At 40.7% G+C, this 23,748-nt stretch overlaps 2 protein-coding genes across 3 annotated transcripts; both read left to right on the forward strand.

Annotated features, from left to right (window-relative positions):
* Positions 1–379: 379 nt before the first annotated feature.
* Positions 380–8,893, forward strand: mcm8 (minichromosome maintenance 8 homologous recombination repair factor). Of its 2 annotated transcripts, XM_047602307.1 has the most exons (20): positions 380–826; positions 991–1,056; positions 2,180–2,262; positions 2,414–2,563; positions 3,100–3,197; positions 3,295–3,579; positions 4,062–4,207; positions 4,422–4,496; positions 4,575–4,713; positions 4,975–5,005; positions 5,163–5,300; positions 5,470–5,530; positions 5,625–5,705; positions 5,955–6,150; positions 6,724–6,937; positions 7,022–7,231; positions 7,318–7,394; positions 7,659–7,848; positions 8,170–8,297; positions 8,389–8,893. In XM_047602307.1, the coding sequence occupies exons 1-19, from the start codon at positions 520–522 to the stop codon at positions 8,260–8,262; spliced, it is 2,640 nt and encodes an 879-aa protein (XP_047458263.1). In that variant the 5' UTR covers positions 380–519; the 3' UTR covers positions 8,263–8,297; positions 8,389–8,893. The 2 variants fall into 2 exon arrangements, with proteins under 2 accessions (XP_047458263.1, XP_047458262.1); XM_047602306.1 differs by having other exon boundaries at positions 8,170–8,893.
* A 255-nt stretch (positions 8,894–9,148) lies between these two features.
* Positions 9,149–15,016, forward strand: crls1 (cardiolipin synthase 1). The gene is made up of 7 exons (XM_047603940.1): positions 9,149–9,721; positions 10,348–10,485; positions 10,866–10,995; positions 11,117–11,202; positions 11,534–11,602; positions 12,725–12,816; positions 14,468–15,016. Exons 1-7 carry the CDS (start codon positions 9,290–9,292, stop codon positions 14,559–14,561), a joined length of 1,041 nt encoding a protein of 346 aa, XP_047459896.1. The 5' UTR covers positions 9,149–9,289; the 3' UTR covers positions 14,562–15,016.
* Positions 15,017–23,748: the final 8,732 nt, after the last annotated feature.

Below are 23,748 nucleotides of genomic sequence, written 5' to 3' on the forward strand. Positions count from 1 at the left end.
CATTCACAAACTTTCGACCATAGAAGAGGCTTCGACGGAACATTTAGAAAAAAGAAAACGTTGTCGAAAACTGACAGAAACTGACGTTGACGTAAACGCTGTTGGCTAACGTAACAGTTATATGTAAATGTGCCCTGAAACCAACACAGTTTAAAACATTTTACAGTCTGTGAGTTCTATTTGTAACATTTAGAGACAATTACAGATCCGTGCTTTAAATGTAACCGTTGTTTCGTGTCATGTGTATCCTTAAGCAGATGGGAAGACAAAACTAGCAAGTCTTCTGGATAAACGTTAACACACGTCTGAATAGAAGCACTAATAAGTAATAATCACAGTAACCTACTAATTTCCATTTCTGAATAGGAGTTCTGAATAGTGGTAATGCCTTAAGACATGCTGTACAGAGAGCTTTAAAAATCATTAACGTTACACCACAGATATGCAGTACAATCTGCACTAGTTTTGCTATCCAATATATTTTGTTTCTGTCTTATTGGTCTTTGTTTTAGGAAAGCAATGAGTGGAGCCGATTCCAACAGAGGCTCATGGAAGGGTGGGAATAGAGGATGGAGAGGAGGAGGAGGAGGTGGTGGTGGATGGAGAGGAAGAGGAGGAGGAGGAGGAGGCGGGGGCGGGGGTGGTGGATGGAAAGGAGGCGGGGGAGGATGGAGAGGTGGACGGGGAGGGTGGAGAGGTGGAGGGGGAGGATGGAGGAGTAGACCATGGAGAGGAGGATCAGCTGGAGGAGGCGGAGGTTCAGGAGGAGGGTGGAGAGGTGGAGGAAGCAGAGGAGAATCAGGATCCACACAGGGCACACAGAGAGGTGAGATTTATTTTGTTTTCCATTTTACCCTTCAAAATAAAGGCCTTTAGTAGAATATGTTCTCTCATTTTAATGTTCATGAAGCATTTTATCTAACAAACAGAACGATTTTCATTAAATGAAGAGCTGAAATGTCACGACTAACTGCTTCAATTTCTCTTCAGTCCTTTGTCAGACTACTCTGGACATGTTGTGTCCGTACAAAGGGTGGACACTGTATTTTACAGAAGGTATGTGCATGTACAGATCTACAGTGGTGGAAATAAAATTTCGGACACCTTCGTGAAACATTTGTGGAAATTTTTTGTTTGTTTCAAAAGGTGAGGCTGGATTGGACGGACACAAACAAATACAATTTAGTGCCATTTTGTTTGTTGTTCACAAGAAAAAGTACTCCTGCCATATGGGCATGTTCCCCACGAGCCTTTCACACTGTTGAGGGGTAATCTTGTCCCATTCTTCTTGAATTACGTACTACTTTTAATTCCTCTAAATTATTTGGTTTGCACTTTGAAACAGACCTTTTGATAATTCACCACAGATTTTCAATGGGGCTCATGTCCAGGGATTGAGCTGGTCACTCTAAGACCTGGATACTGTGCTGATGCAGCCAAGTTCTGCTGGCTCTGGATGTGTGACAAGGGGCATTATCTTGTTGAAACATCCAGTTTGGACCTCGACAGAAAGGAGCACCTCTAACCTCTGTATCTCACTGACCAGGGGCTTCTTCACAGCCTTAAGTCATGATCTAAAAGTCCACCACGTACAGTGCAGGTGGAACACTTGGACACCAGTTTGGTTTGACCACTGCTGTTTGTCTTCCAAGCTGTTGGTTCGTCTGTATTGCTGCAGTGTATCTAACTGCTGAAGCACTGTAGCTGCACTTCCTGGTGGTCTGGCTGTTTCCCTTCTGGCTGAGAATCTGTGTCTTCAGGCGTGTTTCCTGCTCTAGGTTCCTCCTTTTGTTGTCTCTGAAGAACTTTCAGATGTACTGGCTTTACATAGCCATGAAGCACAGCGACAGAAAAATGTGTCTTTTAATAAAAACCACGACCTTCACTGGATCAGTGGTACCAAATGATACAATACTCAGCATTTCTTATGTATTCTTATGGAACCAATCAATTTTAAGTATTTAATGGCTGTTTTGGGATTTGTTTAATACTTTGTCTGTGACTGTACTAAAAGAAATTGCACTTGAAGACCTAAGAGTGATTCTTAATGCAATATTTCATAAATGCATGGGGTGTCTGAAAACTTCTTTCCACCACTTGATCCACGATTATAATGCATACTGTAGACAGTCACATATAACTGTGTAATTTGTCTCTGTGATGTGTATATGTTATGCAGGTTTCATAGAGAGCTCACCTAGTGTAGAGAAGATCAAAGTGTTTGAGAAGTATTTCACTTCCAGGATTCACCTGTACGACAAGGTCAGTCATGTCAGACGTATCTTTTTTCGTGCAGAAACGATCACCTTTTCACATGGAGTAGTGCGTCTGTTTGCTGTGCATATTTTGGTTAGAGAAAAAAAAAAAAACAGAAAATATTGACCGTGATTTTTCCTTGTGTTTTTGTGTACAGGATGAGATTGAGCGCCAGGGCAGTGTCCTTGTGGATTATGCAGATTTAACTGGAGACAGAACTGTGTGTGGTTCACTTCCTAACATTATCACTGAACTGAGGGAACAGCCAGAGGTGATGCTCAACTGTTTGGGAGTGGCCATTCACCAGGTACACACAGATTGTGCAATGCAAAACTCCAGATTGTATTGCATACTCGTAGGCCTTTTAATAACTTGATGTTTAAAAAAACAGTCTTCAGTTAAAGATATGCTTCACAAAGTTAATGGTATTCAGCATTTCTTTCAAATATCTGAGAGAGAGCTGTGGCTTCAACTGTGTTTTCAATGCGGAGCCTGTGGTTTATAATGGTATTGAATTGTGTTGCGTTCTACTGACACATGCTCCTGTTAATTTAACCTCATTTTAGTCAGTACGTGAGGCTAAATAACAGAAACACTGAAGTGTTTGATTCAATCCAATTCAACAACACCATAAACTTCATCCTCCATAATGATAATCCAGTGGAATCACCACCTTTCTGATGCTGTTTCAACATAAACTGAAGATTGTAACACAATTTAGTGCAGAATATTTAGCAACTGTCTGTAGATCCAAGTGTGACTTTATTAAAGAGACTAAGTATGGACTGAGAAATCAAGTACCTGAAAACATGTAAAACACTGAAACATGTGTGTGTGATTCAGGTGTTGACTGTAGATTTGGAGAAACAAGCTGCTGAGCTGCAAGAGGAAGAGCTCCCTGTCGCCACACCAATCATCAATTTTCCTCATATTAGTGCGAGGTAATGCACATGGTGGGGCATAACAAAGTGCTTCCTGCACACCTGTACAACTACCTTCATGAATGAACATGACTTTATTTGTGTAAATCTCTGGCAGGTTGTATAACTACGAGCCTTTGACCCCGCTGAGGACGTTGCGTGCCAGTGTGTTCGGGCGGCTGGTTTGCATCAAGGGAACAGTGGTCAGAGTGAGCAATATCAGACCGCAATGTACCAGGATGGCCTTCAGGTGCCAGACCTGCTCGCACGTACTGTCTCTGCCACTGCAGCATGGGAAATACACCACACCTACCAAGTGTATTCAAGCTGGATGTCGCAGTCGCTCATTCATTCCCATTCCCAGTTCCCCTCTTACACACACTGTAGACTGGCAGATCATCAAGTGAGTATATCCTGTGCTTATGCGTGTGAAACAGTGGTAAAATGTGACTAGCTAACATCCTGCTGTAGTTAATAGCCGAGGAATAATGTAACTACCTTATGTGTTTAACTTAATACAACTATCAGCGGTAGCGACTGCACATGGGGACTCGTTGTATGTAAAGTTGGGGCTTCCTCTGTATGCTGGATGGATTTGGGAGTTTGTAGATTTTGGGTGTGTGATTTCTTCCACCATGTGCGTCTCTATGCTGGAGTTGTTTAGAAAATCCATTGTAAGCTCATGTCAGATGTACAGAGAGACCCCACTGTCAGTTCATCTCCATATCTGACCCCTTTATGATTTGAATTATCCTGATCCTCATTGCTGTTGCACCAGTTAATCTCTTTAAGTTTTTTGTTGCTTCCATTTATAATAGGAATCACATGTTTCTTCAGTTTAAGTAGTTTTCATTTGTGCATATATCTGTTGTTGTGCTACTACAGGGTGCAGGAGTTGATGGGCGGAGAGCAGAGGGAGACCGGACGAATCCCACGCACTGTGGAGTGTCACCTGACCTCTGACCTCTGTGACAGCTGCGTTCCTGGAGATACTGTTACTGTGACTGGGATAGTTAGAGTCATCAACGACGGTACAAACACACACGTTCACATTTCTCTCTGTCACATTAAGGTGGAAACATCCTGGAAGAAATACCCTTGATTAAAGAGTACTAACAGTTACTCCACCAGGCTCTTTGTGATTGACAGTAACAGCACATTTGCACTCTGACATTGTTAGTAGGTCAATGGTTACAACACAAACACACAAAATTCTTAATATTACTGCATCCTTTTTGTGTGCAGGTACCTCCAGAGGAAATAAGGATCAGTGTATGTTTCTCCTCTACATTGAAGCCACTTCAGTCAGCAACACCAAAGGTATCATCTTGTGGGTCTAGACATGATAGATTTCTCATTAACGGTTAAATGAAGAGCTTTTTCCTTTAAACGTTTCAGGCCATCAGTCCAAGTTGGGAGGTCAAGGGTCAAGAGGGTCTGTTGAAGATCGGTCGGGAGGGGAGGAGTTCAGTCTGAAGGAGCTGTACGCCATCCAAGAGATCCAGTCACAGCCTGACCTCCTGCGACTTATAGTACAGTGAGTCAGCCACAACCTGCATCACATATAACACCCCAATAGGGTACAAGTCAATTTAATTCAAGTTTGAATTAAAGCTAAAGCTAAAGCTAAAATTTATTTTCTATGAGTGCTACAGTTTATATAAATATACTTGAGACTGATAAAGTACAGCTTAGTTAATTGTCTTAATTTGTTTTTACTGCACAACGGGAGCATGACAGCATGATGCTGTCTCATGTCAATATTACTCAGTGAGTCCACATTCTTCACCTCTTTCAGCTCATTGTGTCCTGTCATCTACGGCCATCTGGTGAGTTTGGCTCTTTTAACAAGACTTAGAACACCAACAATATTTGTATAACAGAGTGGGGTTTGTTTAACTTGCCTTTCTTACCAGCTTCAAAGTCATTATTTCATTTGTGATGTAAAAGCATAGTTTAACATCCTGTATTTTTGTGCATCTCTAGCTGGTGAAAGCTGCCCTTGCGTTGGCGTTGTTTGGAGGCCAACAGAAACGCACTGACAAGAACAGCGTCCCAGTGAGGGGAGACCCACACATCCTGATAGTGGGAGACCCCGGACTGGGAAAGAGTCAGATGTTACAGGTAACACGGAAGATGAAGCTGTGATTATTATACTTACTGTCATTAATGCTGTTTTGTGACTTATAAACTCAGGCTTTAATGTATGCATACTTCTTGAAACTGCAGTGTGACGTCGGTTTCACTGCTAATGTAAAGTTAAACTAGTGTGTTTGTGTTTCTCTCTGTGCAGGCAGTGTGTAATGTGGCTCCGAGGGGAATCTATGTTTGTGGTAATAGCACCAGCACCACAGGTAAATGTCTCAAAATAGCAAACTATTGCATACATAATTATTTACTTCCGTTCAAATATAATCTGGTGATAATATTTATAGTTTATGTCTTTAGGACTAACGGTGAGTTTATCCCGAGACGGAGGAACAGGGGATTATGCTCTGGAAGCCGGCGCCTTGGTGCTGTCTGACCAAGGTAGGAAACAGACGAAATGTTGGCATTATTTATTTATCACATATTATCATTTATATTGGAAGTTTAGAGAACTTTGATCTTACTGTTAAAAAGCACTTGATAAAGTATTAACATTTTTGTTTTTTGAGATACATAACCTCAAAAATGAGTCCTAAACTTGTCAGCTAGTACAGGAATAAAAAAAAAAAGTAAAACTAGAGAAACAGGCAGAACCTTTGCTTGTTCTTTTAGCTTGTCTTTTGTCTTTAGGCTTGTGTTGCATCGATGAGTTTGATAAGCTGGGTCACCAGCAGCAGGCTCTGTTAGAAGCCATGGAGCAGCAGTCTGTCAGTCTGGCTAAGGCTGGTATAGTTTCCTCTCTGCCTACCAGAACGTCAGTTGTGGCTGCCGCAAACCCCATCGGAGGACATTACAACAGAGGAAAGACTGTCTCTGAAAATCTAAAGTAAGTTTGTAGCAGCAACTAGTAGCAACTAGACAATATTAAAATGTAAATATCAAGGATGTAACAATACATCACAAGACAATTAAAAGTCGATGCAAATGTGTGAGATTCAAATCAGCCGAGATGAAAAATGAATTGCGATGCCCTTTTTAAACAGCAGAGGGCGTAATCTAGTTTTGAGTTCACATGTTTGAGTTCAGTTTTTTATTTGTTTTTGTTAAGAAGAAATATAATTTCATTTGCACTTTTAAGAAGAGGACATCTGCGTTGTAATGCACAGTTAGCGCTACCTCAGAGAAATAAAAAGGGATTCTCTCTAATTCATTAAAGAGAAAATATAACTTGTAGTTTTCATATATCTAAATATGTGTTTTTTAATATGCATCTATTGCATAGTTTGTGTTTTAAAGTAACATTGTATCTCAGAAATGTGTTTTTTGTCTGAGATGATTAAAGGAAACTTTTTCAGTCATAATTTGTCTGCAAGCTCATTCTGTTAAAAAAATCTTACATCCCTAGTAAATACACAAGTATTTGACTTGTATATTTATTTGTACATTTTTTTGTCTAAAGAATGGGCTCTGCTCTCCTCTCTCGCTTTGATGTGGTCTTCCTCCTCCTCGACATCCCAGATGAGTCAAATGACCGCCGTCTGTCAGAGCACGTCATGGCCAACAGGGCAGGAAGAGGCAGTACCAGCAGCGCCATAGTAACCAGGACTAATAGTGAATTAGAAACATCTATTCTACTACAGCACTCATCCATGCCGCTGTCCGAACGCTTACAGGTAGAAATGTGCAGTCCACACTCAGCTCACCAGAGTGAAATTTCATCTCCAAACTAATTTGCTTATATGTGCATATATTTCAAGATCGCTGCAGGAGAAACTGTGGACCCCATTCCAGCATGCTTGTTAAGGAAATACGTCAGCTACGCTCGTCAGTATGTTCATCCCTCGCTCTCTCCCGAAGCAGCACAAACACTTCAGGACTTCTATCTGTCACTGAGGTCTCAGGCACACTCTGCTGATTCCACGCCCATCACCACACGACAGCTGGAGTCTTTAATTAGACTAACTGAGGTATTCACCCAGTACACCTGGCAACATGTGATGGCTGAATACCTAAGATATAATTCCCAGGTTGCTGACTGTATGATTTTGTGTAGGCAAGAGCCAAGTTGGAACTTAGAGAAACAGCGACTAAGAGTGATGCTGAGGATGTGGTGGATATCATGAAACACAGGTAATGCTGCAGGTTTCAGTGTGTGCGTAAGTGAGTGGGATTTGCAGAAATAAAAATTGTAAACATAATTAGCTCAAATCTTTTGCATGTGCATTTACTTGTCTGTATCCCACTATCGAGTTGGTGAAAACTAATTATGTCAAGCTCATTTCCAGAGCCTCGTTGGTTTCTCTGTAAAATAATATGTAAAATTAATTGTGCAGGCCTGGATTACAACGTGCTATCCTGTGATGTGAATTCCTCCCTCTGTTTATGTTGTTGCAGTCTGGCTGACACATATTCAGATGGTCTGGGCAATCTGGACTTTGAGCGGTCTCAGCTTGGTTCTGGCATGAGTCAGCGCAGTGCTGCAAAGCGACTGGTCAACGCACTGCACTTGCACGCTCAGAGGACGAGTCAGAAACAGTTTGACATTCAGACGCTTCGATCTGTGGCTGACAGACAGAACATCAAGGTGAAAGCAGTGGCATGCATTACACAAAACGCTCTTTACTCAACATGTGGGAAATTGGACACAATATAATAAAATAAAATATTTTAAGGAAGTGGTAGAGGTACGGTAGTACACAAATGGTGCATCACTAGACACGTCTTAAAACATAAAATCAAGTGGAGGATCATTTGGTGAAAAGATGAAATATCAAAAACAGATCATTTATCTGAGCACCAAAATTGTCTGAAGACACTTTACGGAGCATGAGCCTGAATATTTGATACAGTGTTTACACTGTCATAAAAATGCATACTGGATATTTACTTAGTTAATTCTTTGCAGGTGATGGATTTTGAAGGTCTCTTGAGTTCCCTGAATGAACAAGGATTCCTGCTGAAGAAAGGCCCCAAGCTGTACCAGCTGCAGACAGTCTAACAACTCATTTCAGAATACACAGACTTCACAACAAGGTCAGCGTACAGGATGAAGTGACCACTTAACTCTGTAAAATAAACAAAAAATGGATGGTAATCCAATGATACAGCACTTCTATCACCACAGTGTCTACCTTTGAAGAAGCTACAGTGACCACAACAGACAAAGATAGGGCAGGTCATCAAACTTCTGACATCTCATTGTGAGCATCTCTGCAGATTGTTACATCTGCCACAAACTTCCTGAAGAGGTACAGACTCCCTGCAAAAAAGAGGAATTGACCTCAAGAATATGTCATTTAGTGCCTTACTTCTACAACAATCATATATATATAACAAAATATATATGTCACAATTTAAAACAATATCTTGGTTGACATTGGTTCACCAGATAAACACATACACATAATGTTTGTCTTGTTTTTGTATACATAACATATTTTGTTTTACATGGCTAAGTATTGTTTGAGTGGCAGTATGATGATATTTAAATGGATGTACATGTATAGTATTTGACTTTATTAAAGCTTTCTAATTTTTTTGTTTCATCTATTGTTTCTTAATAGTATCGTATATTGTGCACTTTATTATTATTAATGTTCAGTTAATAAATCATTTTATTTTCCTGAAAATAATGTTTAGTTGGTTTTGTTTTTTACACTATGTCTCATGATTCATTTTGGAATGACCATGCTTTTAATTTGAAATACACACCACTACAATAAATTATTATTATTATTATTATTATTATTATTTAATCATCGGGTGCTCTTTTTTCTTTTTCAGTATTTCAATTTTTAATATTATTAGATACATTTAAGTTCTAATTTAAAGAGCCTTCAAAATAAAACCACTTTAGGAAAGACAGATTTACGACATTGAGTGTCGTATCGGTTTACGGCAACATGGCGGCCTGCTGGCTCGAGCTGAGATTCCATCGTCTCTGACCGTTACAATCGGTAACTTCATCATGAACGTCCGGACGGCCAGCAGCAGACCCGGAGACCAGTAAGGCTCGGCTCGCGAAGATGATGGTGTGTTTTGGGAGGGTTTCCTCACTGTTGTGCCGCAGCTCAATAAACGCTCGCTGGGGAGGGTCCGCGCGGTGCGTCGGTGTGTGTTGGCTCGAGCCTGCATCATGGCGGCTCAGACACACACCTGTCACGGAGGGTGCTAGGTTAAACCTGTCTCAGGTGGGACTCAAGTGGAACGACGGTCGCCTCGCGTCCTGGAGGGGGCTCCTCCAGCAGACGAAGCAGAGCCCATGGGACAAACGAGGAAGCGAGCTGCTCTACCGGGGAGGTCACGAGAGGTCGGCGGTCAGTTTCCGGTCACTGCTGTCACCCAAGGCACGGGGGCTGTGCAGCGGAAAGAGTGAGGAGGCTTCGGACAAGCCACCGGCAGCGGACGGAGGTGAAGGCGCAGTACCGGGACACGGCCTGTTCAAGTTCAAAGAACTGGTGGGTGCTGATTAGGGCTGACACAAACTAGAGGGGAAGAAAACCAGTACACCTGTATGAGGTGACCGGTGGAGGGCGGGGTTAGTTTATTAGACTGTGCTATCAAACAGCTTTAGTTATCTGTAAGAGTTGTTGATGATTAAACACGCTGATAAGTTAAAAATGAACAAAGGTGACATCATAGTGGCAACAAGCTTTGAATACCAAATGTGTAACAATTAACTATTAATATTATTATAATAAGTGAATTAATGAGATAAAGATAGTGTGCAGTGAAGCAGCAGAGGCGCTAATGAGAGTAATGATTTATTACTACAGGAAACAATGCAACTTAAGAATGCATGCATTGAGAAAATAAGCATAAATACACGTTTTAATGAGCTGTCAACGAGGCAAGAGGTGCAGAGCAAAACTGGAAATGTGCTGAAGATGAAGGTGTCTGTTTAAGGTTTGCCAGTTCACTTTAGCCCACAAATTTAATGAAATCAGAATCAATTAACAGATATATAATTCACGTGTGTTGCTAGAAAGGGTTTAGGCTGATGTATCTGACAGTGTGCATCAATGTACGTTGGATTTTCCAACCTATAGGTTTTATTCACGTGTCTGATCTGTTCTTGTTGCAGTACGAAAATCCGTGGACAATCCCCAACCTGTTGTGTGTGAGTAGGATTTTGCTGGCGCCTTTCCTGGGTCACCTGATCATACAGCAGCACTTTCACCTCAGCCTGGTTCTCTTTACTCTGGCAGGAGCTACTGACCTGGTAATGCACTTACAGACACTCCTACTAAAACATTTGTTTGCTGTGTGAAACTACATACCTGTACAGAAATACTGTTGCTCTGAATTTGGTTTAGTTTCTCCTTGTTAAGATCCTTCTGGACGTTTAACATGTGGGAACTAAGGAATTTATAAAGGATTAGCTATTGAAATATTTTCCTTGATGCATTTCCAGTCAGGGATTAGACATAAATACACATTAAGTCTTTTTTTATTTTCTACAGATCTGCATGGAGCCTGATATGAAACTTGAAACAATATTAACATACATTACCTAATTTTAAAACTTTTAATACACTGAAGTTACCTGTTTGGACGTTTTAAAGGCACTTGCTAATTTTTTGTTTTTTTAATGCTTGTCAGTTGGATGGTTACATCGCCAGGACATGGCCCACTCAGAAGTCGGCGTTGGGCAGCGCTCTTGACCCGTTAGCCGACAAGATTCTCATCAGTGTTTTATATCTCAGTCTCACCTATGCAGAACTGATACCAGGTATAAGACTTCCTGCCCTCTAATCCATTGCCAAATCAAGAGCCATTAAGTAGCTGCAAGACTTTTAGAGGTATTATTAACAATCAAACTAAATTATGAACTGTGTTTTCTTCTGTTTCAGCTCCACTGACGGCCCTGGTTATTTTCAGAGATGTTGGTTTGATAGCTGCTGTCTTCTGGGTTAGATATAAGACCGTACCTCCACCGGTGAGACGCATTACAGTTAACTTCATGCACTTGCACAAAGTTAGACTTTGGTATTTTGTACAAAAATATTCCTGAATGGCTATTAAAGCAACTCTGGGGAGATTTTGAAGTTCTCAACTAGCAAATTTGTGCATTTTATGAATGAGTCCCTGATATGTTTCTACTCCACAAGGAGGCACATGCACTATACTCTACGTGTTATTGCATTTTAATGAGCAACAGTTGTTTAAAATTGCACTACTAACGACATCTTTAAGGTACTTTGCATTACTGAGGCTACTATACTTTAGAATCATTTTGGATGTACTTTCCTCTCTCTTTTTTCCTGTAGGTGACCCTTAGTAAGTTTTTTAATCCCTGCTATACCACAGCACAACTCCAGCCTACACTCTTCAGCAAGGTGAGACACACAACCACCCACTCTGTCACCCACGCTGTTGGCTTTGAGCATTTTGTACATCACAACACTATTTGGAGATGAAGAAGAGGTCTTACAGTGTTTGATTAATGAATGAAGGATGTACAGGATTTAATGGAGTCTCTCTCACGCCTAGAAAATTGTACCATAACTGAGTTTAAGTGAGAAAGACGGCAACAACTCGACGAGTGACGTTCTCGTTCCTTTGGTTTTGAGACTCCCTAAAACAGATGCTATAGTGACTAGCATGGCAGAGCTGCCCTCCAATAAATGAACAAGTTGCAAACAGTTTGATCAGTTTCTGAACCATACAGACCTATAGAACTAAACTACATAGATTCCCATGAACACTCGGCGACAAGTGGGTGTAAGAAACCTGTAAGATGCAGTTGCATAACACAGCTTTATTTACAGTTAGAAGTAGTGAAGTGAAATCATTCTTAATACTCACTTTGCTAATTAATGACAACATTGTAAAAACGTCTTTCCTCATTAAGACAAACTTAAATGTAAACTTTAGTAGAAGAGTATTTTTAGGTAGAACTTCATGTTTTGAAATGGTTCTGTATTCATATCTAAAAATGGTGTCTACTACCTTATAAGCACAAGTCTGCAGTCCATTAACACCTATTTGATCCCAGCTTCCTCTCACTGGTTTTTACATAATTTGACGCACCTGCCCGTCATTTCTCAAGTTGTTTATTTATCCGTTGTGCATTGGTTTATAACTTGCGTATTAATTAAGCAAATTCCATTTTTTCCATGCATAAATTTGAACAAACGATGTGCCAACAAATGAATTACCATGTGGATGGTAATGTAGTCTCAAGCATATTTAACAAGGGTGCAAAAACCAAAATGGATTTCCTAACATGCTGATCATTTAGTGAGCCATTTTCAAAGAGGTGAAAGAATAACTTTTATAAGTTTAGCTAAAACACAGCCTTGTTGCTGTGAAGTTATTCTGACTATTTTTATTTCAGTATTTCCTCTTTGTTTTCTCTATATAGGATGCAGTCGAATTGATTTTATCTGTTAAAAAATAAGTATATGTGTCTAAAAGGTATTTATACATTCATAATGTTTTATTTATTTTTCTCCAAGGTGAACACAGCCATCCAGCTGTGTCTGGTGGCAGCGTCTCTGGCTGCTCCAGTCTTCCAGTACACAGACAGCGTCCTGCTGCAGTGCTTATGGTAAAGCCCAACCCAACACACAAACACAGGTCTCATCCACTTGACCTTAATATCCATAATGGCCTTTTCTTTCCAGTCTAGTGGTTCTAATAACAACGTCAACAACAAAAAAAAGAAATGCAGATGGTTTCATCTCAGTCAAGCACATAAATGCTGTTTGTTCCAGCAGAGTGTTCAGGTCAAGTGTGCTGACTCATTTCAGGCTACACCTCAGAGTGAGTTGGAATAGAAAACGGATTCAGGACAAATATTTAACCTCTATTATTATACACATCTCCTTCAGCTGACTAATGAACTGACTGACACCGTGTCAGGGGTCTGTCTTTTTCATTTAAGTCCTTAAAAATATTACTACAGGTTTATGGCAATTGGCACAATTTTGAGCGCACATGTTTATGACAGTCGTACTTGTTTTAGTTTTCAATTATAATTACTTAATTCTATTATTTCATACATGTATATAAATACATTTAAACTGAAAGTCTCTTTATTGTCATATACTATTAAACAATGCAGCATCATCACCAGTAATTCAAATATTGTACTTGGTGCCAACTCAAGTTTGCAGAAACTAAGTGGAGTAAATAACAAAGTACTGGTATATATAACACAATAGAATAAAACCTATAGAATAGAACTAAATGAATAACATAATAAAAGCAGAAAAATGCATAAAGTTTATGTTGTGTTTGTGTGTGAGGTAGTTCAGCCTGATGGCTTGTGGGTAAAATGTGTCTGTGAACCAGCTGGCTGGAGTCTTGGTGCTCCAGAACCACCTGTCAGACGCCAGCAGTGTAAACAGTCTGTAGCTGAGGTGACTGGGTCAGAGAGGATCTGCTCTGCTGTGGCTTCTCCTTCAGCGCAAGGTTTAACTGTCCAAGCGTGACGGGCTGCTCAGACCCCGTGATCCGCTGGCCTGAGTTTAGATCTACACATAGTAAATTGAGTTATCAATTAATAATAAGTTAGTAATTAAACATTGCCATTTTAATATGAAGTTAAATTTTTAGTGTATAGTAGTTAAAAGTTCTTGAAATTGTGAATTTTGTTGTTGTTCCTGATACTACCACTTCAAAAAGAGTTTCCTAAAACTGGATTGGGATTAGCATATAGCATTCAGAGCTAAATTGTTTGAGGGTCAGACACCCTGAATGAAACTAATTAAAATGAATTACTGTATACCAATCAGCTACAACATTAAAACCACTGACAGGAGGAGTAAATAACATTAATCCTCTTGTGATAATTCAGTGTTTTGTGGGAAACTTTTGGACCTGGCATTCATTCATTTATCTGGATGTTACTTAGACATGTATCACACACCTAGACCAGACCAGACACCCCCACTCCATAGCATTGACACTCCTTGATGGCAGCAGACACCCCCAGCAGGATGCAGCCTGACACACACACACACACAGACACAGTATCTGTGGGATGATCCATAGAGGCCCCTCCACTAAACCCATAGGACCCAAAGGCCCCTACTAACAAGTTCCTGTTACCAGACACCACAGGACACCCTCAGAAGACCCATGTCCATTTTCTGATGAGTCACAATGTCATGGAGACACGAGGGAGACCTGGAAAATATTAGGAAGGTGGTCATAATGTTTTACCTGATTGGCGTATATCACTTATTGTATTACAGGTATGTAACAGCAGTGACTACGGCCGCGTCAGGATATAGCTACTGGCATTATGGCCGCAAGACTGTCCGGGTGTTAAACACCAAATCACCATGATAACCACACCTGGAGACACACCGAGAGCAGAACAAAAGCAGGAAACAGGCGCTGCAGAGACACTGATTAGCTGTGGCAAGAGAAGGACAGACGGACAGTCGCCAGGAGCTCTGAAACCAAGTAGTTGTGACAACCATGTATGAGTCGCCATGGCAATGACATGCGGAGACCAACTGAGGCCGCAGATGGTTTACTGCAACTCTGTGGAAATGCCTAACAGCAGCTCTACCAGACTGGACTGGAGACAGATAAAAACAGCAAACACAAATATAGAGCATCCACCCACTCCCTGAAACATACACATCAGATTTACGTCAGGTTATACGCCAAGAGCTGCTTCTTTTGTTTTTTGGTTCAATCAATCACGGAGTTGCAATGTCTCAGATCATTGTCACATGATTGTCAGTTTTGTAAGTCAATGATTTGATTAAAAAAGTAAGTCTGCTTTGGTCTGACTGCGTGTCAATGATTTTTATTTATTTTTTTCCCTTCAGGCAAGAAACAGATGTTAATCTTATCGGACAGCTGATAAATTTGAAACCAGCGATCAGGGGATTAAAAATGCGTATAAAAGGAGATGACAGCTTGGCAGGGCTACACAGGACCCGATCTTCAGAAACGTAATCCTAATCCCAGAGCTACAGGTTAATCTCCTTATTAAATAAAGTGGTGTCAGTCTATTAACGTCTGTATTCATATCAGAAATCCTATTTGTATGACTGTAAATTATGCCTGTGTTATTAAATGCCAACTTCAATTTCTCATGCTTAGTTTAAGAAAAAAAAATAAGCAGCAGATTAACAAGTGCGGGGGGGAAAAATTAGTTGCACACTGGGATTTTTTAATTTCTGTTATTTTAATTGTCATGTCATCAGCCCTCTTGTGAATGAAATGTGTATTGCTGCACATTTCCTTTTCTCGCTCTTAGGATCATTAAAAGAACCAAAGCAGGTCCTATCCTCTTTTTAGGTTCTTCCAGTCTCAGGATCAGTAGAATAGAGTAGAATGCCTTTTATTGTCATCATACATTGTATAACAATATAGGACACACAAATCCAATAGATGCCCAATAAGCCAAAGGTTACACGAAGGCCCGGGGAGAACATCAGCTGCAGCTCAACATTGTTTAACGTCAGCTCTGACGGTCATATCTGACTCGGCTCCTATTTTTTTTTATTTTTTTTTTATTCCCCCCCCTCCCTCGAGAAGGGAAAACGAGTTTGTGTAACCTTTTCAACTTCCACTTCTTTCACAGCGGTTTTCTGCACCACTCTGGTGATGCTGCTTCATTACAGAGTGCGTGCCGACGGCTGCCGGGAGTTGTTTTTTTTTCGTGGCCTTGTGTGGGATGTCTGCTCATTATCTGTTGAGTGAATAACTTACAGAATCTCAGTCTGCAGCGAGATATCCATCACTGGGAACAAGTTGGTACCTGCACTCATGAAACGATTGTTTTAAGGAGCCCCCGTGCCTTTTTTCAGACGATGGCAAAACTCTTCAATTAGTAGTATCTCTGAGATTCCAGCCAGAGAAAACACAAACCTGTTCTTCTTGTCAAGCTCACGGTGAAGGATTGAAGTGACCGTAACTGACTCTTCAGTGTGACTGAAGTAAGTGAGTAGGAGTTTAAACAACAGCGTTACTACTTGCCAAAAACTGAGCATAAGGGCCCCAAACCTTATCAAAGATTTCATTATTCTCTTTCAAAATAAAAGTCGTCTTCTCCGTGGCATAACAGTTCCTGATTCCTCTGAGCTATTGTCTCACATTTGGCCTCTGAGAGTTGTTCCGTGACCAAGCACAACGCTTTGCTCGGAGTAAACACACATCTGTAAGAGCTACTTTATTCCTTGGTGTGATTGGCGTGATCGGATATAACCCCAAAATAAAAAGTTTAGAATCAAAGAGAAGCTTTACGCCCAACATTTTCTGTATTATTCATGAGATCTCCCCTAAAAGGTTGCAAATTTATTTATTTTTTTATAATTTCGCATGCAATAAAAAAGTGTGTTCACATTTAATACAAATATCTGGGATGATGTTGTTTCCTGGTGTAATTTAGCTGGAGATATATAAGAAGAAGAAATATCTTCTTGAACGTCCTCTTTCCAAGCGTTGGTCGTTCAGCCGAGGATTCAGAACATTTAGAAACAAGAAAACCATAAAACCACTCGACCTTTATCATAACACTTTGTAGAGATCGACCTCTCTAATCAGAGAGGTGGAGAGCTCAACTGATTATGTGATGTTACAAAGCTCCTCACCTGTAAATATTTAAAGAAGTGACCATTAGAAAGTTCGTATTTAACACGCTGCTGTTAAGACTACATCATCCCGGAGCAAATCTTCTATTTTAATGAGACCTCTGGTGGTCCAAAGGTGAAGCCCTTGGTCTGCTTTACCCGGTTTGACTTGATCATCACCCAATATTGAGCTGTAAAGGACACTGAAAAGTTTTCACTTAACGTTTCTCTCACACTATGCCACACATTGATCATGTGCAACACAAAAGAATTTGATATTTTTCTTACCGGCTTTTTAATATTGGTGAATACAAGTATGAATCCAGCGTGAGTTTTGGTGTAAGGGAGAGCGATTCAACTTGAATCTAAGGCAGATTAGAGTAAAACCCACTGCAGGACGATTGACCTACTCTACATGTTTTCTGTGTGCGATGATGAAGTAAAATTATTTTCGTTCAGCTAATTTATCAAAGAGGCGTTTTACTTCGCAGGGAATGTTTTAACTCATTGTAAGGCCTCTCTCAGCCACTAGATGGAAGAACTGGAAAGAAACTCTAAAGATGCTTTTACTTAAGTGCAGTGGAGGCCTTCAGATTCATTATAGAAGAAGGATGGAGAGAGGATTTCTGTCATTTTTAATAATTTATTGATCCCTCCTCCTTTTTCTGCATTCGACCCATCCATTCGTTCACATTCACCTCAGCCTTTAACTATTGCCCCACAGCTCCCCAAACTGCCCCCAGAACTCAGCAAACTACCTGTAACAGAGCGGCTGCCCTGGTATTAAACTGTACATAATTCTACTTTAATGTTTATTAGACAAATGCTGGATTTGGTCATTTCCCATTACCAGTGATTTAAGACTTAAGACTGTCTGATCACAGCAGCATGAAGACAGGGTTTTAATCATATTTTTCTTAGCGCTGTTAGCTCCTTAAGAAGATCCTTTGATACAGTGCCCTATACAGCTCTAGGCGACAACTTCATCTTAGTTCATAATGTTTCTGATATAGTATTTGTTACAAAGCCTCAAGCTTTCTGCTTCCATGAGGGGACTATGGTTACTATGTTAATATCAGCTACTCAAATACAGCAACTGTGCAGCTTTAGAGCATTTCAGTGTGTCAGCGTTGCATGTTTTGCTCCAGAGAGAGAGGAAATGAATGTGGAAATTATTTTAGTTCAGGGAAACAAAGATTTGAATTTCTGACATTTTGCGGAGGAGAAAATACCAATGGCAGATTAATCAATCGGAAATAAATAAATAAAGTCGTTAGATAGGATTTTAGGGCATCTCGGATCTCGGGCCGTATTAAATCATTAACTCTTCTGCTGGAACGTGTCTGCCCTGAGAGGAATACGATTCCCTTGTAAATATCAGCAAGTGGTGGCTCAAATCTAGCAGCTGCAGTTTTAAAGAATTTCAATATGTCAGTGATGTGACATGATACATTGAAATGTGTTTCAGTGTGAGATGCTGCAGGCAACAATGATCACTTCATCCCAAAGGGACATGGAGAGAGAAAAAGATGGTGGAACAGAGCAGTCTAAAGAGTTGCAAAAGCTCTAGTTTATTCTAGTTTATTATCTGTTTAATGATAATAATTAGTTTATTAGCTGTATATCTTGTAAATCGTACCTACTTTGCACTATTTTGTACATACTTGTGTTTTTTTTGCACTGAAAAGGAGAAGCTCTCCAATCTCGTTACACTGTATAATGAATAAAGGGCATTATACTCGATTCTATTCTATTCTATTCTATTCTATTCTATTCTATTCTATTCTATTCTTATTATGCTTTTTCCACACTTCAGTTGTAAATGAATGGTAATTTGTAATTTTTTTAGTTAGTTTCATACTGATTTTCTTTTCCTGAATGCAGGAGCCATCAGGGAATACAGTAGTTGTTCTTCCATTTTTGACAGGAAGCACTTGGAAACCAATCTCTAAAGAGGGTCCATGTTTTGAGAGAGTCTAGCTTTTAAAGCCGGTGAAAGAACCTCTCCGACGCTGATACAGATGATTTAGTGATGGAGGCGAGAGCAGCCAAATGTGCCTTCACACTTCACAGCCCGGCTCTCCAGAACCCACAGACAGGCTGAATCACACTAACAAGGATAAACTTTGGATCTGTATGCTTGTGTCAGCACTGCCCCGAGGCTAGCGTTCACTGTTTCAGTCGGTGCTGCAATCAAGTCAGAGGAACCCTGTCTCCTCAGGAGATACAGTAGAGAAGGCTCAGCTCTACCCATCTTGCTACCTTGGTGATATTACTGAGCAGGAAATAGGATTAATTTGACTATGATTGTGCCCAAAGTTAGTATTATTCATACATTTTTTTGTCTGCTTACAACTCAGAGGGCTGACCTGCCATTTAATTCATTAGTCTTTCTGAATTTGCAATGACTTCTGTCAATGTCATTACTTTTGGAACTGTTGAAGAAACCCAGCTGTGCATATAGTATGTTAAATGGTTCAGCACATATCTGAATCAACCTGAAGCGTGGCATTCGAACAGCCTTCATTCATTCATTCTCTTTGATCCAAAAGAAACGACTGTACTGGACATTTCTTTTTAGCTGCAGTCAGAATGTAAAACTGTTCCTTTCTTTGCACCTGATCCATCTCACTTGCTGTGTAATTCTGTTAGTGTGATGCTCAGGCTTCCCTGACCTTGTTTCTGGTCTGTCCCTCCACCGCAAATGAACGAGTGATGGCCGTCCAGCGCAGTATTTGGCAACGTGTTTCAGTCTGGACCCAATTGGTGGGCAGACCTGCTTACATTCCCATCCATCTCCATAGCAGCTCAGTGCTAAAAGCATCTTCACACAATAGTCACAGTTTAGTTTTGGAAAATGGCAGCACTCATACTGTATGAAGCACAAAACATTGTGCGGACAGTTTTACTGACATCGTTCCTTTAGATAAAAGTTGCTTTTATAACCTCTCCAAGAGGCTTGAGGAAGCTCAGAGGAGCTTTTTGTGGGAAAAGACTGCAATTAAAAGGAAAGGCTCTCATCAGAGCTGTGAAGGGAGGGTGCTCGACATGTCTGCGTCCAGGACAAGCAAACATGTGGGAATCTTCCAGTTGCTACGGAGCTCTGTGGGAGCCATGCCTTTTGATTGTGTGTGCAGGCAGCTCCGGGGTGTGACTGAGCGCGTCGTAGGCACACACACACACACACACACACACACTCTGGGAGCTGCCAGAGGTTTGGAGCCGAACTTCGCTTCAAACTTGACTGCTTATGAAACCCACTGAATCAGAGTCCTTACAGTCCTTACAGCGGGCCTACACACACAGAGCTGCACCAATACAAATCCATACGGGTGCACATGGCCGTGCGCAAACACACACGCTCATGCACACGTACGTCTTTTCTGGTCCTGAAATAGCTCTCAGCCTCCCACTCTCCCTTATATAAGCTCCCAGCACGGAGATCTGCTGGTGAAGACTGGGGTGTGTGCATGGTGTGTGTTAATGCCTGTGCCTGTTTATGCGTGTGCGCACATCTGCCTGAGTTTGTGTGAGTGCCAGTGTGTGGGCAGTAGGAGTGTCTTGAGTCGTGTGTGTTTTTCTGCAAGTGTATGTAGGTTTGCTTTTATGGGAACATTTGTATGCCTTTCTCTTGGCAGATTCCTGCTGGTGGTGCGGCAAAATTTTGAGGGAAGAATTTGTTTTAATCTAAAAAAAAAATAAATATTGCAGTCTTATTTTTGAGACGAGGTCTGGTGACATGATTAGAAAGGAGTTTTCAAGGGCAACATTCAGTCAGGCAAAACGGTTGTAAACTAACACTAGAGTAAGAGTATGCAACACATTTTTAGGCAGGACAATAAAGAAGAAGAACAATATTCTTATGTACTATCTTATACGGACATTATGTGTAAAGACTGATCATGTTATTTTAGTGGTTAGAGAAGCAGCTTTGGGATTGGTAGAGGTAGAGACAGAGAGAGAACAAAGTCTTTGTTCTGTTGCATAATACGGAGATCCGTCATAGTTCTATTCCATCTATTTTTTTTCTTGTTTTACCAGAAACTCGGAGCTGTCTGTGTTGCATGCTGGCCTTGTGTTGTGTGAGCCAAGCAGACTGCTGCAGCAACACGCAACAACTCATGTTGTACAAAAGACATACAACTGAACACAAGTCTTGACTTTGTGATTGTACTGGGTTGAATTGTTTTTTTGTTTTTGTTCGACTTAATCCTAATAGACTTGCAGCTTTTGCAGCATTATTCGATCTTAAATTATTAATGCCGAAAAGAAATCCATATAGGAGAAACAGCCATAAACAGACGGCGCCAATTGTTGCCGTTCGTTATACACTTTCCGAGTGCACGTTAAGCAGGAGGAGCCTGAACTGAATTCACCTGAGATGAAACCTCCCACCACTGCTGTGGTAGTTCCTCGAACGGCTTCGTCTCATCTCACCAAGGTGCAGCACAGAGCACCTTAACTGCTCTTTTGTGCTGACAGCCGTAAAACTGTTGAGTGCTTCCCGGGGGTTTGCTGAGGCAAAGTGCCTGCTGTGTTTATGTGTAAACTACCTTGGATTGAAAACTATAAAGTAACAACTATCAGATGGAGGATTCTGAATAGGCCGCATGCCTCACTATAAACAGTTTTCATGAGGGTGTATTTCCTGTGAATATTCATTGGTTGCAAAGGCAGATGAGTGTGTCACCTAACACTTTTATTTGCCAGCAGTGTCCCTGTGAAATCTGTGATGATAATTTTATTTATGCCTGTATATTCTGCATCTGTACAGGCAGGCTGGTGTCTTTTTGAATTAATTGAAGCACTACATGTGGTTTTCTCTTCTCTGTCTTCACAGTTTGGACTTCAGTTTCAGTTATTGTGGGCATCTGCACTGCACTGAAGTTCTGCCAATGTCTGAATTCACTCATTCCCTTATATCTAAATAATTTATTCATATCAGTATGTTGAAATTGCATCTTAATATAACTGCATCCTGTTGTTATATGTATACACTCATTGGTCTCTTTATTAGGTACACCTGTTCAATTGCTTGTTAACACAAATAGCTAAACAGCCAATCACATGGCTGCAATTCAATGCATTGAGGCATATAGAGGTGATCAAGACAACTTGCTGAAGTTCAAACCGAGCATCAGAATGGGGAAGGAAGGGGATTTAAGTGACTTTAATCATGGTATGGTTGTTGGCTGGTCTGAGAATTTTAGAAAGTGCTGATCTACTGAGATTTTCACAAATAACCATCCAGTTGTGTGGATGAAAATGTCTTGTTGATGTGAGAGGTCAGAGGAGAATGGACAGACTGGTTGGAGACGATAGAAAGGTAAAAGTAACTCAAATAACCACTGGTTACAACCAAGGAATACAGAATACCATTTCTGAACACACAACACGTCCAACCTTGAAGAAGATGGGCTACAGCAGCAGAAGACCACATCGGGTACCACTGCTGTCAGCTAAGAACAGGAAACTGAGACTACAGTTCACACAGGCTCACCAACACTGGACAATAGAAGATTGGAAAAACGTTGCCTGGTCTGATGAGTCTCGATTTCAGCTCCAACATTCAGATGACAGGGTCAGAATCTGGCGTAAACAACATGAAAGCATGGATCCATCCTGCCTTGTATCAACGGTTCAGGCTGCTGCTGGTGGTGTAATGGTGTGGGGTATATTTTCTTGGTACTTTGAGCCCCTTAGTACAAACTGAGCATGGTTTAAATGCCCCAGCCTACCTGAGCATTGTTGCTGACCATGTCTATCCCTTTATGACCACAGTGGACCATCTTCTGACGGCTACTTCCAGCAGGATAATTCACCATGTCACAAAGCTCATATCATCTCAAACTGGTTTCTTGAACATGACATTGAGTTCTCTGTACTCTAGTGTCCTCCACAGTCATCAGATCTCAATCCCATAGAGCTCCTTTGGGATCTGGTGGAACAGGGGACTCTCATCATAGATGTGCAGTCGACAAATCTGCAGCAACTGTGTGATGTTATCACGTTAATATGGACCAAAATTTCTGAGGAATGTTTCCAACACCTTGTTGAAAGTATGACATGAAGAATTAAGGCAGTTCTGAAGGCAAAAGTGGGTCCAACCTTTTACTATTAAAGAGGCCAGTGAGTGTATATTCCTTATTTCTTTTTTCAGTACAGTACTCTACCTTAAAACAGCCCTCTGTGTAGTTCACAATATTGTCAGAAATGGAAGCTAACATGAAGCTAACACGGCCCTACGGTATATTTAGTCATTTTCTTTGTCATTTCTTTAATAATTTAATCTGACTTTAAAATTGCTCTTAACACAAGATTATCTACTAACACTGTAAATGTCAGCCGTTCACTGACAGCATATATTAGATTTTTAAGACAGGGTGACCCTTCACTTTCAGGTCAAATTGAACAGGTCATAACTTAAAGTGAGCATGAACAGCTCTGACCTTATGAGCACGAACATCCCTCTTGCGTCCTAAAATAATCTATTGTTGTGAATTCTCCGCACATATCTGTGCCCGCTCAAATAACTGTAGTCTGAGTAGTGTTTGGCATGATTCGTGGTCTCACATGTTTTGTCATGCGTATACTAAAGTACTCGCTGCAGTCAAATTTGCAATTCGTCCATATGGTCCAATGATGACAGATAACAACGCTGAGGGAACCTGTGTTTTCTGTACATCCACCGTGTCTAAACCAATATGTTCATTTTGGATACTTGCCGATAAATGTTGCTCTTGCGCTGACTAACAGTATCACACAGTGTCATGGCAACATGAGTCTCTGCTCGTGTCTTTTCGTGCACTGAAGTGTGAGTGTGTAGGAGGCTGCAGGCTGGTAAAGTGGACCTTGAAAGAGTTTAAATCAAATATGTTCCGTATTATACTCATATGTAATGCACTGTGTAGGTTAAGGTGTGCATGGGAGTGTACTCATGGAAA

This window comes from Mugil cephalus, chromosome 13, assembly GCF_022458985.1.
Source record: "Mugil cephalus isolate CIBA_MC_2020 chromosome 13, CIBA_Mcephalus_1.1, whole genome shotgun sequence".
NCBI classification, from domain to species: domain Eukaryota; kingdom Metazoa; phylum Chordata; class Actinopteri; order Mugiliformes; family Mugilidae; genus Mugil; species Mugil cephalus.